At 43.2% G+C, this 14,560-nt stretch overlaps 1 protein-coding gene across 2 annotated transcripts in view; it reads right to left on the reverse strand.

The window, feature by feature from the left end:
* Positions 1-14,560, reverse strand: part of ARHGEF9 (Cdc42 guanine nucleotide exchange factor 9) — a 261,134-nt gene that overhangs the window by 222,773 nt on the left and 23,801 nt on the right. For both annotated transcript variants that reach the window (XM_080989724.1, XM_080989725.1), the window contains exon 2: positions 2,674-4,961. In XM_080989724.1, coding sequence (XP_080845850.1) covers positions 2,674-4,890 — 2,217 coding nt within the window. In that variant the 5' untranslated portion in view covers positions 4,891-4,961. The remainder of the gene's footprint in view (positions 1-2,673; positions 4,962-14,560) is intronic.

Raw genomic sequence — 14,560 nt, forward strand, 5'->3', positions numbered from 1 at the left:
AGTAGCCCCTTCTCCTCCTCCATCATTCTTCCACTAACAATTGCACCTTTCCAATCCAAGTCATTGAACATGCAGTTTCCTACTCCACACCCAGTAACAAAAGGAAGGCCACTTTAATAAGCTACTGTGCTGAGCACCTAGTAAGTCACAATTCCAGGCTAATGTAAATACAGGTAAGAATGGGTGAGATACCCATTCATTTGATATTTTAACATGAAGCTACTTAATTTGCACTTCCTAAACCAAAACAACAGGGATAGCCAACATGGAACCATCTGAATATTCTTAGACTCCAGTTCCCATCAGCCCCAGCTGGCAGGGCCACTGGTCAGGGATTATGGGAGTTGTAATCCACAACAGCTGGAGGGAACCAAGTTGGCTGCCTCTGCAAAGTGTCATCTGAAATGCAGCTATCCTTAAAAATTCAGACTTCTTTGAACTTTGCAATATAGTTATCCAAGCAAAAATATTGTACAACCCACCCACCCTCACCAATGTATTAGGGGAAATGCACACACACAAAAATGCTCACATTGATATAAATAATGTCCAAAAATGCTTTCCATTAGGGGACATTGCTTGCAAAAATGCATGTATTAGGTAAAAAGGTACATGAAAGTACACAGAAATTCCCTCAAAGACTTTATTTTTTTTAATTGCAAATCAATGTGGAAATGTGGCAGGCTGAATTTAAGGTTTGATTTAAACAAGAAACTGAGAAAGAGAGAAAAATTAACAAGGTTTGCCCATCGCTATGTACAGTCCTGTGCTTCAAGCCAGTTTCCTGAAGAAGTTTCCCTAGCCATCAAATCCTTGTGGGAAGAACAGTAGCCAAAAGGCCGATTAGTATAAACATTCCAAGAGGCTTTTTCTCTGTAGCATTTTTAAGTCTGGTGCCTGATGCCACCCCTTCTCCCAAACATGGAAGCCGGTTGACAGCTATTCTGCCCTCTTCCCTAACTAGAACGCCACTGAACTACATCCGTTTTTCTAATTCTCTAGACATCACTTTATCTGAGCATGCAAAAACGGATTGTTAAAGGCCAGGGAGGGATATTTTTGTATCCCTTTTGCTCTTCATGTTCCTCTGGCCAAAAATAGCAAGAGGCTCCTGAATGCTTGAGGCCGGAAGGCCCAGGAGTCAACAGGTTGCTCTTATCAGCTTGATCCCTGCGCTTGTTGGGCTTTTTCAGGGGAGGAGGTTCCTGTTGTATTGTGTCAGCCCATTCGCTGGACTGGGAGTGCTTTCCCCCCCTGTAAATTGCGGCAAGCCAACCACAGGAGAGAGAAAAGCACAAACCATGCACGTATTTTGCACACATTCACAGGCCTGCCCTGTGGAAATCATGGAAATGCAGTGATAGAGTTGAACGGTTAAGATTACAGGGATTCAGCCACCCTAACTCCCCGCTAGTTGTCAAATTTAGGGGATTAACCCGCAACAGAGAGCAACTGCCAATTACATGTGACAACTTTGGTCGGGAAACCTTTGAGTGCTTTCACATCACCCTAACAAAAATGGCAAGCCAGGTCAATGCGCTAGCTTCCCTGCGGGTGGGTTCCTTACCAGAAGGGTGAAGGGTGAGGTAGCAAGGAGGTCAGAACAGTGCAACCTGGCATTTATGCCTGTGCATCTGTCCTGTGCTGTGCCTAATTTCATTTAAGTGGCAAGGAAAGCAGAGGGAAAGGGGGTGGATTTAAAGGGGGGGGTGCTCCTCACTCACTTTAGACCCTGATGGCAGGTATCCTCCACAGATGACCCCAAATTGCCAGGAAAATGTCAGTTCTCTCTACTTGAAGTGTTCTGTACATTTCAATTTGAACAAAAGAAAGGGTGTTTGCACAGAATAGAGGCCTAGCACGTTGTCAGGAACAGACGGGCAGAACTGAAAAGATATGTCCCCTATCAAGAGAAAAAATCCACAGAAAGAACTACAGATAAATAAACTCTGTCATACCAATAACAAACTTAGTTGGTCTCTAAAGTGCTACTGGAAGGAATTTTTTTATTTTGTTTCGACTACGGCAAACCAACACGGCTACCTACCTGTAACTACATTGAGAATAGATAGACAGAAAGATAATGCAATAAAAAAAAATACCAAATACACAACAAGGTGCAAAATTCCTGGAGCACACTTGCCACTGGTGACCAATAGCTCCTTTGCAACTGTGTTTAGTGTTTGCCTTTTTAAAGTCACAGTTTTTTCAGTACTGCCTTTGCCAACCAGGCGCCCTCCAGATGTTTTGGGCTACAACCCTCATCAGTCCCAGCCAGCGCTAACATGCTAGATAGATGGGTGGGAGTTGTAGTCCAAAATATCTGGAGGGTATCAGGTTGGAGAAAGATTGTTCTAGTGGATTACAGTACACTGTTGGGTCTGAGTGTCCCTTGTAATCAATCACTATGCAAATAGGGCAGTTTGGCAAAGTGTTTGGTGTCTGCAACCCATAGAAATCTCCTGACTAGCAGGAAAAGAATATTATAACAAAAAAGGACGAACAAAAAATTATTATGGGTTGCAGAATGCAGCTTTTCTGATCACAGAATTCGAAAGATCTGCAATTAGCACATTGTGCACACATAGCTTTGCTTTAAGAATAGAAGGAATAGGGGAAGAGGCAATAAACGAGATTTATTTGACATACTGCCTAATTGGAGCAAGATACTACCTTTGCACTGTTGAATTCAGCGAAGGGGACAATTGTACACACACTCATCTGAACTGGATGACGAACTCTGCATTCAGGGCGTTGCGCTTTGCGAGCTTTCCTCACCGGATCCGGGTGTAATTGGAAGGTGTCTCCATTCATTTTGATGGGAAAATTCTCCCGATCTGGCACTTGCTGGCTGTAGCTTTGGCAGCATAAAGAAGCAGATGCAGAAGGGTTGTGAACATCCTCCAAGATGCTGCACAAACCTTGAGTAGCAGACAGAGTAGTGCTAATGTTCTCAGAATCCACAGGATAACTTTCTGAATTATGGGCATCTACTCGAGTCCTTGCTAAATCCTGGCTGTCTGCTTGTACAGTAGCCAAAGGCTGTCCATCCCTTGGAACACTCTCCAGGGTCTGGCTATGTGCTAATATAGTCCCAGCATCTGTGATATCTGCTGGTGTCATCAGCTCTAGGTCTGGGTTAATTCGTGAAATTCTGACCAGGTGCTCTGCATCTGCTGCAGTCCTATGGAGAGCTCTAGCATCTACTACAGGACAAGCTAGATCTGGAGCATCAATAACACTACTTGGTACAGCGTTAACATCCTCTGATACAATGCTTAGGCCCAGTGTACCCTCATCAGTTTTACAAAAAACCTCCAAATCCAGCTCAGTGTTGCAAAACCCTTCATAATTCAGAGAGGCATTTTTGATATCCCTAACATCCATCTTAGTCAAATCCTGAGTCTTTAAATCACTAATATCCAAGCTCTTGGGGTCCACTGGGGTATCAGCAGAGTGTTCAGTATTGCCTTCTACCCAAGACTCTAATACCCAGGTGCCTACTGGAGCAGCACTTAAGCCCCAGTTGTCTACTTTATCGAGAAGTGGCTCTTGAACCTGTGGCACATCCATAGACAGACCATGCACATCAAGAAATGAACAGTCACTGAGAAAGCCTGTTTGGCAAAAAGCTGGCAAACCTATGGCAGGGGGTGAAACTTCATTGAAACTGCTATTCTCACTGAAGACTTCATGGGAATTCTCGGCATCTGTGCTTTCCTGGGGTGGCCCTTTACCAGCGGAACTTTTTGAACTATGGTTATCCCAGATTCCAGAATCCGGAGACAATCCTGGAGAAGAGAAACTGCTGGCTTTATCATTTATGATGACCAGAGGCTCCTGGGGAGGAGTTGATTCCTGCCTTTGGCGTCTGGAACTGGAGTTTGGCCTTTGTTCTTTTGAAGAGCCCCGCCATTTCCTAGCAAAGCTGTTGAAGAATCGGAGAACCCCACCAAAGTGGCTGCCCTTAACCCTTTGAGACTGGCCAACGCTCTCCTCACATCCCACATCAAAGTCAAAATAAGAAGTGGGATCATCTGTTGCATTTCCCATGTCCTGAAAATTAGGTTCCCTGCTTATGTCGGGCAGTTTTTCACTGTCCTTGCTTGTCAATGAAATCCCTTTGATGTAACTCCAGACCCCAGAACTTCTTCCTTTTTTAGTTTCAGAAGCAGCTGCAGAACATCTCCTTTGAGAGTCCCCTTGTGCAACACCAGATTCCTGAGAATTCTCACATTCTAGAGCCATGCACCTCTGAGCCGATGGCATTTTGTGACAGTCATTATCAGTATTGTCGCTGTTTATTCCAGTGCCAAAATTCTTGTGCCATTTAATTTCACTGGCAGCGATATCTAGCACACAGCTATTCACCTCAACATCTTCAAAAGAAGAATCCAAATCCTCAATATGACCTGCATAGGAATGGCGGTATGGACGCTGATTGTTACTTAGCTTCTTAATTCGGTGAAGTGCTTTTTGCTCAAGATCTTCCTGAGTTTCCACAGAGATAATAACAGCCTTGGTTTTGGACATACTCTTGGCCATACCAGACGATCTTAGCTTCTTGAAAGACCTCACCCTTTCCATTAAGGACATCTTACGATTTTGCTCCAAGATCTCCGTATTATCTCCAAAGAGGATCATGGACTGAGGTCTCTTGGAATTCATGGAGGATGCTTTCTTGAGGTTGACAAAATTCCAAAGCCGACTGCCCTTGCTCTTCTTCTTATGCTTGGCTCCATCCTCCTTTTCATCATCATTGAAATCACAAGAATTAGAATGCTTAAAATCACTGGATCTTTCCTTTTGATTAGTTTGAAAAATCTTGTTTCCATATCCATTTGGAACTGGCCTAGAGCAACCATGTTGGCAGCTGTCAACGAATTCCATACTTCCAGCTGACAAATCCAATGTCCGAATGTCACAGCTCCATCACCACCAGATGCTTACGTTCTGCAGAGCTTAAGGGGGTAAACAGAAAACAATTCAATTAGTTTCTGTGTCTTTTTAAAAAAAAGTAAGCCAGAGAAAGGAAAGTTGAATTTCTGAAAATGGCATCTAACAGCTGGATCATTACAAGGGCTAATTTGCAGACCACTCACAGAAATTCCCAAAAAACACAGACACAAAAATTTAAAAACTTTCTGTAAGTTGAATAAGTAATGCCTTTGAATACATTTCTTAATAAATCACAGGAATATTCTATCTAAAACAAACATTTCTGTTTGTTTCCAGTACTGCTGAATATACATGCTGTCAAGGAGTGAATAAGGAACAATATTGACCTCAACTGCTACACCTAATGCTATAAAACACACATTATCTCCATTGTGAAACTGGAAGTGCATTCCAGGTAGCTTGGTCCTGTGGTTTGGCCTTGCATGGCTGATTTTATTTTATTTTTAATGAGTAGACGGTATAAAGCCCTCCGGATCTGGATCAGGACTGTGACATTGGGAAGGGGAACTTGAACCCTTATCCCCACCCCTGCCTGGCACCTATTTGCAATGAGGAGAAAGTTTCCAACAGCACCAATGGGGGCTTTCTTCCAATTAGCTGGTGTATGGGGAGCAATTCCAATTGGGACTGCAGTAGAAACAATAGGAATAAGTTGTTTCCCCTCCCATGATCCTGAGTTGGCTTAGCTTCCCCTTCATTCCAGCCATTTGTGAAAGAAAAAATAAATCATTCATGGCCAGCCACATAACAAATATCACATCTAGTTTGGCCCCCAGTGTCAGCACCAGGGGTGGGCGCATGGTGGAGGATACTGGGGACAGGGAACAAAGAGGAACCAGCACATTTATGGGGCAAGAGCAAACCTAGTCCCACAGGTTATATATCTGAAAAAGAAATAAAATAAGAACCACTGATCACAAGGTTCAGTTCAGACCCCACAAACGGATGTGTAGTGCAGTCAGTTGACAAACTGCTCAAACAGATGTGTAGTGCAGTCTTGGTGGTGCACTGGAAGCACATGTGTGCACTGGAGATAGAGGCCTGGTATTGCAGGAGAGAAGAGGTTGACTAGACACATTCAGAGAAGACCCATTGACATTAATGAATGTGACTAATTTAGGTGCATTAATTTCAATGAGTCCACCCTGCATATGACTTAGCTGGATTCAAGAGAAGGTGCTAGAGTCAGATTTCTGGGAGCTCCATTTTGACACAGCCTCCTGTCTATGCAGCATCTTACGTGAAGCACCCGCATCTAATCACTTAGCAAAAAATAAGAGACTTAAGCCTGCAGACTTAAGATCTAAAATTGTGCTCAGTAGTTTTTAGGCAGACACTAAATTTGTAGACCATGTATGCCTTGGTTTGATGAAGACAGAAAATATGAACATGAAAAATGGCCCTTTTACGAAGATAAATGCACTCCTTGCAAAGCTTTGACAATGGCTAGGCACTCCTCCTCCTGAGGCCTCTTGCAATGTGTATTTGTGTGTACATATCCTACTGGGAGACGAAAGTGCACAAGAGGCCAATGCTTTGATTTTCCTCCATTTTTGATCCTTGCCAATTTATTAATGGCTGGGCTTTTCATAGAGCTCAAATGGAGAGAAAAGGAGGGATGAACTGAAAAGGAAGCATCCATTCAAACAGGATGTTTGTGTTTCATAACAATAAGAAAGTACATCAGGCTTGTTCTTTCCATCTAAAGAGAACAAGTTGCAACAGGGCCAGATCCTGGCTGGGTGGTACCCACAGGAGTGTGGGAGTGCCAAGTGCCTTCAAGCCAACAGCAAGCTACGGTAGCCTTCGTGGTGCCAAGTCTCCACCCACCACCACTTTGAGGCTCTCTGCATACTCAAGTCTTCCATAAACAAAGGGACAGTGCTAGGAGATTTCCCTTTTGCTTGTCAATTCATGAGTTGATTCACAAGAACCCTGAACTTCCAGCCAATCACTAGTTTGTAAGAATAGTTTAGAATGATTTTTAGAGGAGTAGGAGGAGAAGAAACAGATAGACAGTGACATTTGTGCCAATACCTAAGATTACTGTACACAACAGGGAGACCCTTTCAACTTTAAAAAAATAAGAAATAAATACCAGGCATCTCTCTTTATGAGGTGTCTCTTTGTACCAGCAACAACATAGTGCTTATTATTATTATTATTATTAAATTCTACCTCACCCATCTGGCTCAGCTTCCCCAGCCACTCTGGGCAGCTTTCAACAGAACATTAAAAACAAAATAAAACTTCAAATGTTAAAAACTTCCCTAAACAGGGCTGCCTTCAGATGTCTTCTAAAAGTCGGATAGTTGCCTATTTCCTTGAATTCTGACAAGAGGGCTACAGAACAGAAAAAGACAAAAGAATGGATCGTTTGGGCCATTGCTTTGTTGGACACGGAGAGCACATAACATTAAGCACAGAGAGTTGCACTTTCCCAAAGGTGCCAAAGCAAGCTAAGGAAGTTCCGCCTGGCTTCAACGTACAGTACTCATATCCGTTCCTCTCCAGGAAGATAAAAAGAGAAGGGGGGGGGGGAGAGAAACTGAGTAACAATCATACAACCCTCAAGAGAAACCTCTCTCCTCCAAACATTCTTTAGATCCAGGGCATACAACTTCCCCTTGCCCAGAAAAGGAAAGAAAGCCCCCCAGCATTTCCGCCAGTATATGCTGCATTCAAAAAATAGGAGGAAACAGATGTTTGTCATATAGCGACAGGAATATCTCTTTCATGGTACAGCTTCTTCAATGCAACTGGGGCAAGTTACCAGTGAGAGCCTTCCTGTGTGTTTTCTGTGCGTGGCAGTGTGGAGATAGTGGCAGGCTAAGTTCTGAGAGTCCTGGGCTTGAAGGGCAGGGGAGGCACCTGCAAACACAGTCCACAATGCTCTCCGATGTGCAGTGTTGATTGCACAGGGAGAAGTATGCCAAAATAGATCTCTTACGACAGCCCTGGACAATCACCTCACTTTGCATAGCAGAAGGCAAGAGTGATAGGCAGGAAGGGAGGAAATAAATGCATTGTATTAGGGGGAGTGGCTTGCAAAAACACATGCATTAGTTAAAACTGCTTACAAAAATTGTATAATTAGTTAAATTCACAGTGGTATGCAAATGATATTTTAAAATTTTAAAAAATCACAAATTGCTGTAGAAATGTGAAGAACTGGGAAAATGAGAAATTGAGAGGACCCAAAGTGGACAGATTCATCCATCCCTATCAGTCACTGACCTCACCTTTATAGCTGCACCAAACTGTCTTGGCCCACCTGCGCTTCTGGTTAACTCAGAGCAGGCATGAGGGGTACGCTTGGGCCAATGCAGCCTTGCTGGTCCCTGTGACACTGCTGTAAACAACTGCAGAGGTGAAGGAGGCAGTACAGTGGTACCTCGGGTTAAGTACTTAATTTGTTCCGGAGGTCCGTTCTTAACCTGAAACTGTTCTTAACCTGAAGCACCCCTTTAGCTAATGGGACCTCCTGCTGCTGCCGCGCCGCCGGAGCACGATTTCCTGAAGCAAAGTTCTTAACCCGAAGTACTATTTTTGGGTTAGCTGAGTCTTTAACCTGAAGCATATGTAACCTAAAGCCTATGTAACCCAGGGTACCACTGTATTCCATTAGGAGGTGCTAGCAGGATGTTAAGTAGGCTAGAAATGTATTTGCTGTCTCTAGCAAATGAGCCACGTTACCTGGCACAGCAGAATCAGAGGCTCATTTGATCTGGGGAGCTCATAGGATCACCAGAAGGAGCCTTAATTGACTGATGCCATGGTTGTCCAGTGTTTTAGATGAGGGCATTCCCAGTTCTACGAGGAGCTGCAGAGATTGAACCTGGGCATTTCTGTGTGCAAAGCAGATGCTCTACTAAGCTATCACCCTTCCCCAATTCCTTGCATACATCAGATACAGCAGCCTATGTAACAACTCAGGTCATTGATCAACTCGGAATTTGGGATCTCACAACATCAGCTGACGCCATAATACAATTGGTTAATCTTTAAGGTGCCCTGGGATTCTTCTTCATGTAACAGGCTCATCATAGCTACCTCTTTTATATCCGTTTCTTTGCAGGGCAGGGTGCTAGGAGTCAAACAGTGATTGTTATGTCTGCTGAAGAAAACCCTAGTATTCTAGAAGGCCAAATGAAAAGATATAAATGAAGGTCTGCTGCAGGAAGAAGCCGTGGAATTAAAGCCACAGGTTTTTTTTAATACATCAGCTGAAAAACATGTTGTATGCGAAGCATTAAGCTCTTTTATTAGCAAGAAGGAGACAATGTGAAGGAGGAGATCAAACAGCAGAATGCAAAAGCTTTTTCACTCAAGGAAGGTCAACAGTTCAAACTCTACCCTGGGCTGCAAAAATTCATCTGATGATGATCCTTGATATCAAAGTTATTTCAATTCAAACAAAGCACCAGATCACCTTGGACAATGTGATATAACAGAGGTAGCATCATTGCCCAGATCATGGAAACTCAGTGTGGACTCTACTTCCCATCACCCCTGATTACTGGAGGGGCCCAGGTTCCCCATCCCTGCTCCAGGTAATAAGACAATGATCAAAGCATACAAGATAGCAACACACCTATGGCATTCCTTGCTAAAACATCTCTAGCCAATGAGTTATTCCTATGTTATGTATTGGAGGTGAGTGGTGAGTTTGATATGTGAATACCTACTTAATTCTCTTGATTCCAACAGGACTGGATCAGCTTAAAATGGTTAAATAAACACCAACTACCAACAGGGGCAACCCAGATGGTACTTTCCAGATGTTGTGCACTATAATTCCTTTCATCCCTGGTCACTGGTCATGCTGCCTGCTGTTAATAGGAGTAGAAAGCACCATTGTTGCCTCCATGTGCACAGCCTCAGAGTACAAGGTTTGGAGTGGGGGGAGGGGGTAAGGAAAAAAGTTTCAAACTCCTGAAAATCCGCTATGACGAAAGCCAATAGAGGAGCAAGAATATCAAAGGGCTTTGTAGTAGCTTACAGACTAAAAAGTATGAAGGCAGAAGCTTTGTTGGACTAGCTAGACTCCACTTCATCTGATAAATATATGAAAGGCTAATAAATCTCTTTGTTTTTATGATGTAACAGTACGGGGGGGGGCGCATTCTGCAACAGACTAGCACCACTCCCCCACCCTTGGAGGTTATCACCATAGAGCGATTAGGGCTGGCACACAATTTAAGATGAAATGGGATGAAAAGTCCCCCCTAAAGTGAAATATCTTGGAAATTACAAGGGTTATTGAAATTTGAATTAAAGCAACTTGTATAGCAAATGTAGAGTTTCTGCTTAAGAGGCACAATTGAGAGGTTTTTTTGGGAAGCCAAGACTAATTAAATTTAATTGGGGGGTAGATGCATGGGTGGAGTGCCTGAAGTGGGAGACAAGAAATATGTAAATAGATGCTGCATTGAAAAGGGCATCTCTGTCAAACCATCATCAATTCTCTTGAAAGCTATTGTTTATTTCCAGCCACAGACACATCTTATGTTTTGACTGGGCTTCAGTTGTATACCTTTTTTTTTATGAAACAAAGAGAGCAGGATGTCTTACGGCTATCATGCACATGCAGAGTTAAAGAACAAGTAGGGAGCATTCATGGAGGAGAGAGAACACTGCACATTTCTTCATTGTTCTAATGCTCAATGCAGTGGCTTCACCCTGTCCAATACAAATCAAATAAGTGTTGAAACTAATCAAGCTAGACACAACGCATCAGTGTAGATGAGACAATGCAAATATGCACTTGCCCTTTCTTGCTTTTTTTTTTAAAAAAATAACCAGCATTATTTGTTCAAGTTTCCAATTGCTTTGGGCACAGGGATGGAAGAGGGAATGTGTGCACAGCCCATCACAGGCATTATTCAGTAAGTGCCCTCAGCACCGTAACAAAATTTACACTGTCTATTGCAGTAATGTTGGTTACCACGTATTGTGGCTGGTTTTGGCTTTGCTAAAGCCAGAAGGGCTTTAAAAAAATTCAAAACATCTAAAACAGTTTGTGCAGGCATTGCAATGCAGAAATTTCATGAAATTCACTTTTAAGGGTAAACCTACTTAATCTGCACTTTCCAAAACAATATGCAAACTGAGCCTCAGACATCCTTCAAAATTCACTTTTCCAAATTTTGCAATGCACTTCTCCAGCCAAGTGATGTACACACAAATGCAATACATTAATGAAAATAACATACAGATGAGAAAAATGCTCTGCAAAGATGTATATGTTAGGCAGAATTGAACACAAAATGTGTATATCTGGGAGGGCACTAAAATGAGGATTCATTTTCATGAGGTTTAAAAAGAAATGCAAATAGCTGCAGAAATGTGGATAACTGAGTTTAAGATTGGAAACCAAAACTAATAGATCCATCCATCCCTATAGAAGCACCATAGAACTGGTCACCATAGAACAACGTCAGCTCTACAACAGGTTCAGCCCACCCTATTGGCCAGGTTATCACAGTAAAAGACCAATTTATTACAAGTGTGGAATGAGTATTATGTGGCACATCTAACAGTGTCAGTTCTGCAGGTCAAGGCAGTCAAGTGGGCAAATGTGGGGTAAAGCAATCCTGCAAGCTGCAGCGTTACTTAGCCACTTGCATTTTGATGAAAAACTGCCTCCAGGCCTCATTCTGGAACAAACTCCTGATTTGGATCAAACCCTTGTGACATTTTCTTGCTGAAAATCATTCCCCTTCCCATTGCTATTTGCTTCCATGGGTCCTGTTTACAATAAACATCCTGGTGGGGATGTCAAGTAGCAGCAGAATTTAGTTCTGGAAGCAAAGTGGCATGAGGCATTGATCCTCATGTTCTGGAACAGTTAGACTGGCTGCTTTTCTTTAAAAACAAAAATAGTCAATTAATGCATGCTTTTAAAAAACAACAACACAAAAAACATGTTTATTGCAATGTGCAGTTTTGCACTGAAGTGTTTCCAAACAGCTTACTGAAGACATGTCTGACCAGGAAACTTATAAACATCAGATGTGAGCAAGGTGGAACCTCTACCCATTCCTTGGCATGGCCTTGCAGATCAGACTCCCCTTCTTCAGGGAATGAAACTGAGGTCTCAGAGTCAGAAATTCATGCAGGGCCAGCCCTGCAAAAAGATCCTGTGGTGTCAGTGCCCCCTCCAGCCCAAGGATGTTGCATTGCCATCCTTTGACTCAGAGGACTCAGTCACAAAAGCCCCAATCCAGCCAGAATCTCTATTGCTCTATTGGACATAAAAGACTGCTGGAATGGGCTGGACCTCTTTAACAGAAGAGTACCCTTCAGCGAAAGAGGAGCTTGCAAATGCAAAAAAAACCCCAGGTGCTCCTGGGATGCAGGTGGTGCTGTGGTCTAAACCACAGAGCCTCGGGCTTGCTGATCAGAAGGTCGGTGGTTCAAATCCCCGTGCCAGGGTGAGCTCCTGTTGCTCGGTCCCAGCTCCTGCCAACCTAGCAGTTCGAAAGCACGCCCCCCAAAAAAGTGCAAGTAGATTAATAGGTACCGTTCCGGCAGGAAGGTAAATGGTTTTCTGTGCGCTGCTCTGGTGTCGGTGTTCCATTGTGCCAGAAGCGGCTTAGTCTTGCTAGCCACATGACCTGGAAAAACTGTCTGCGGAGCGGACAAACGCTGGCTCCCTCAGCCTGTAAAGCGAGATGAGCACCACAACCCCAGAGTCATTCACAACTGGACTTAACTGTCAGGGGTCCCTTTACCTTTACCTTACCTTTCAGTGAAAGTGGAGCTTGCAAATGCAAAAAACAAAACAGGTGCTCCTATAGAGAGAGCTGAAGCAACACCAGAGCTCTGGTTTCCTGTAGCATTCATCCAGAGCCTTGCCCCAACACTATACAGGATCAATGCTTGCAGCAGGACCCACTCCACCATCCTAAGAAATGACCCATCTTTTCACAATATGGATTGTGCCACCCATGCCTGGTTAGAGAACAAAACAGTTTGGCATGTGCATTTATTCGGAAGCAAGTTGATGTGATTTACTCCCCAGTAAGTGCCTATAAAATGACATCAGTCCATGCTGTGCCAGTACTGTAAATAAACTCTACGAATGAATGCAGACAAACCAAACTTTGTTTATACAAAGTGTTGCCCCGATGCCCAACTCACCGCCTCATCCAAAACATGAGACAAAACTCTCTTTTTTCATTGGGGGTGACCCAGGAGATCCCCCATTTCCTTACTCGCAAAATAGCTCACAGACTATCATTTCCAAGACTGGGCTGATTGCGTGCTCCTCTCTTTCAGTCCAAACCTTTCCCCAGAAGGCACATATCCGACCCCATTGTTCCTGTGCAGCCATTTGAAAGGGTTATTTTTCCCTTACTCCTTTTGTGTGTGTGTTTTTGGAGTTTATTTGCTTTGTACTTCCTCCTTGCTGTGGAATTACTACTGGGGGAAGTGAAGACACAAAAGAATAGAAAAAATAACACCAAACCAAACCCAACATGGAAATGAAGGACAAAAGGCCTTTCTGACTGCTTCTGGAATCCAGGGTGACTCAACTCAACACAGACCCATCTAACACAAAGTCAACACAATGGGATGAGAGTCTAGTTTTCTATTCTGGAAAACCAAGAAGATTCTACTTCCAGATTATCATACATTGCTACTGCTTTCCTGATAAATAAATTCAGGCCAAAGTAACATTAATAGAAAGACACTTCTTTTTAAAAAAACAAAAAACCAAGTGCACATAATCTTGCCACATTTATTTTACATAAATAAATTCATTTATGAATTGCTTCCCATAAGATATCCAAAAGTGATTAACAATAAAAACTTCAATAAAAACTATAACAACAAAATCAATTACAAATCCAGTCAGATAGCAGACTGGAGTAAGAATCTCCCCTGAAAAGGCTTTTTGAAAAAGGAAGAGATTTGGTGAGGGATTTTTTTTGGCAGCAGGAGATACCCTGAAGAAAACATAAGGACCTAATTCATAATGTGCTCCCAATCCACATACGGTCCCCAGATCAGCACAAAGTTAAACTATGGAACTCGCTCCCACAGGGGGCAATGATGGCCACCAGCCCAACAACTTGAATGGCTTTTTAAAAAGACTGAAAAATTCATGGAGCGTAAGGCTTATCAATGACCACTAGACACAAAGGCTGGGCTCTATCTACATTCTGTACACTCCTTGGCCAGAGGCAGTATGCCTTTGTACACCAGCTGAAAGGAATTGCAAGTGGGGAGAGTGTTGTTGCACTACTGCTTGTGGGCTTCCCAAAAGAGGCATCTGGTTGTCCACTGTGAGAAGGATGCTAGACTAGATGGGCCATTGGGCCATTAGCCTGATCCAGCAGCTCTTATCATTAGCCCATAGCCCTTCTGTTTCTTGGCTCCTGCCTCATATCTAGAGTGAGATTTGCCCAAACTCCGGTGAACTGTAGTTATATGCAAATAATGACAGCGCTTACATTATTCCACCCCATTGATGAAACTCCTGTCTCGATGCACTGTCCTCTCCCTGACGAATATAGCAGACTGGCAAATTCAGGTTGGGCACCTGCAGTTGATAGGGAGCAACAAACCTGCCTCCCCAAAATGTCAAGGCTTT

This window comes from Podarcis pityusensis (genome assembly GCF_964106645.2).
Source record: "Podarcis pityusensis genome assembly, chromosome: Z".
NCBI classification, from domain to species: domain Eukaryota; kingdom Metazoa; phylum Chordata; class Lepidosauria; order Squamata; family Lacertidae; genus Podarcis; species Podarcis pityusensis.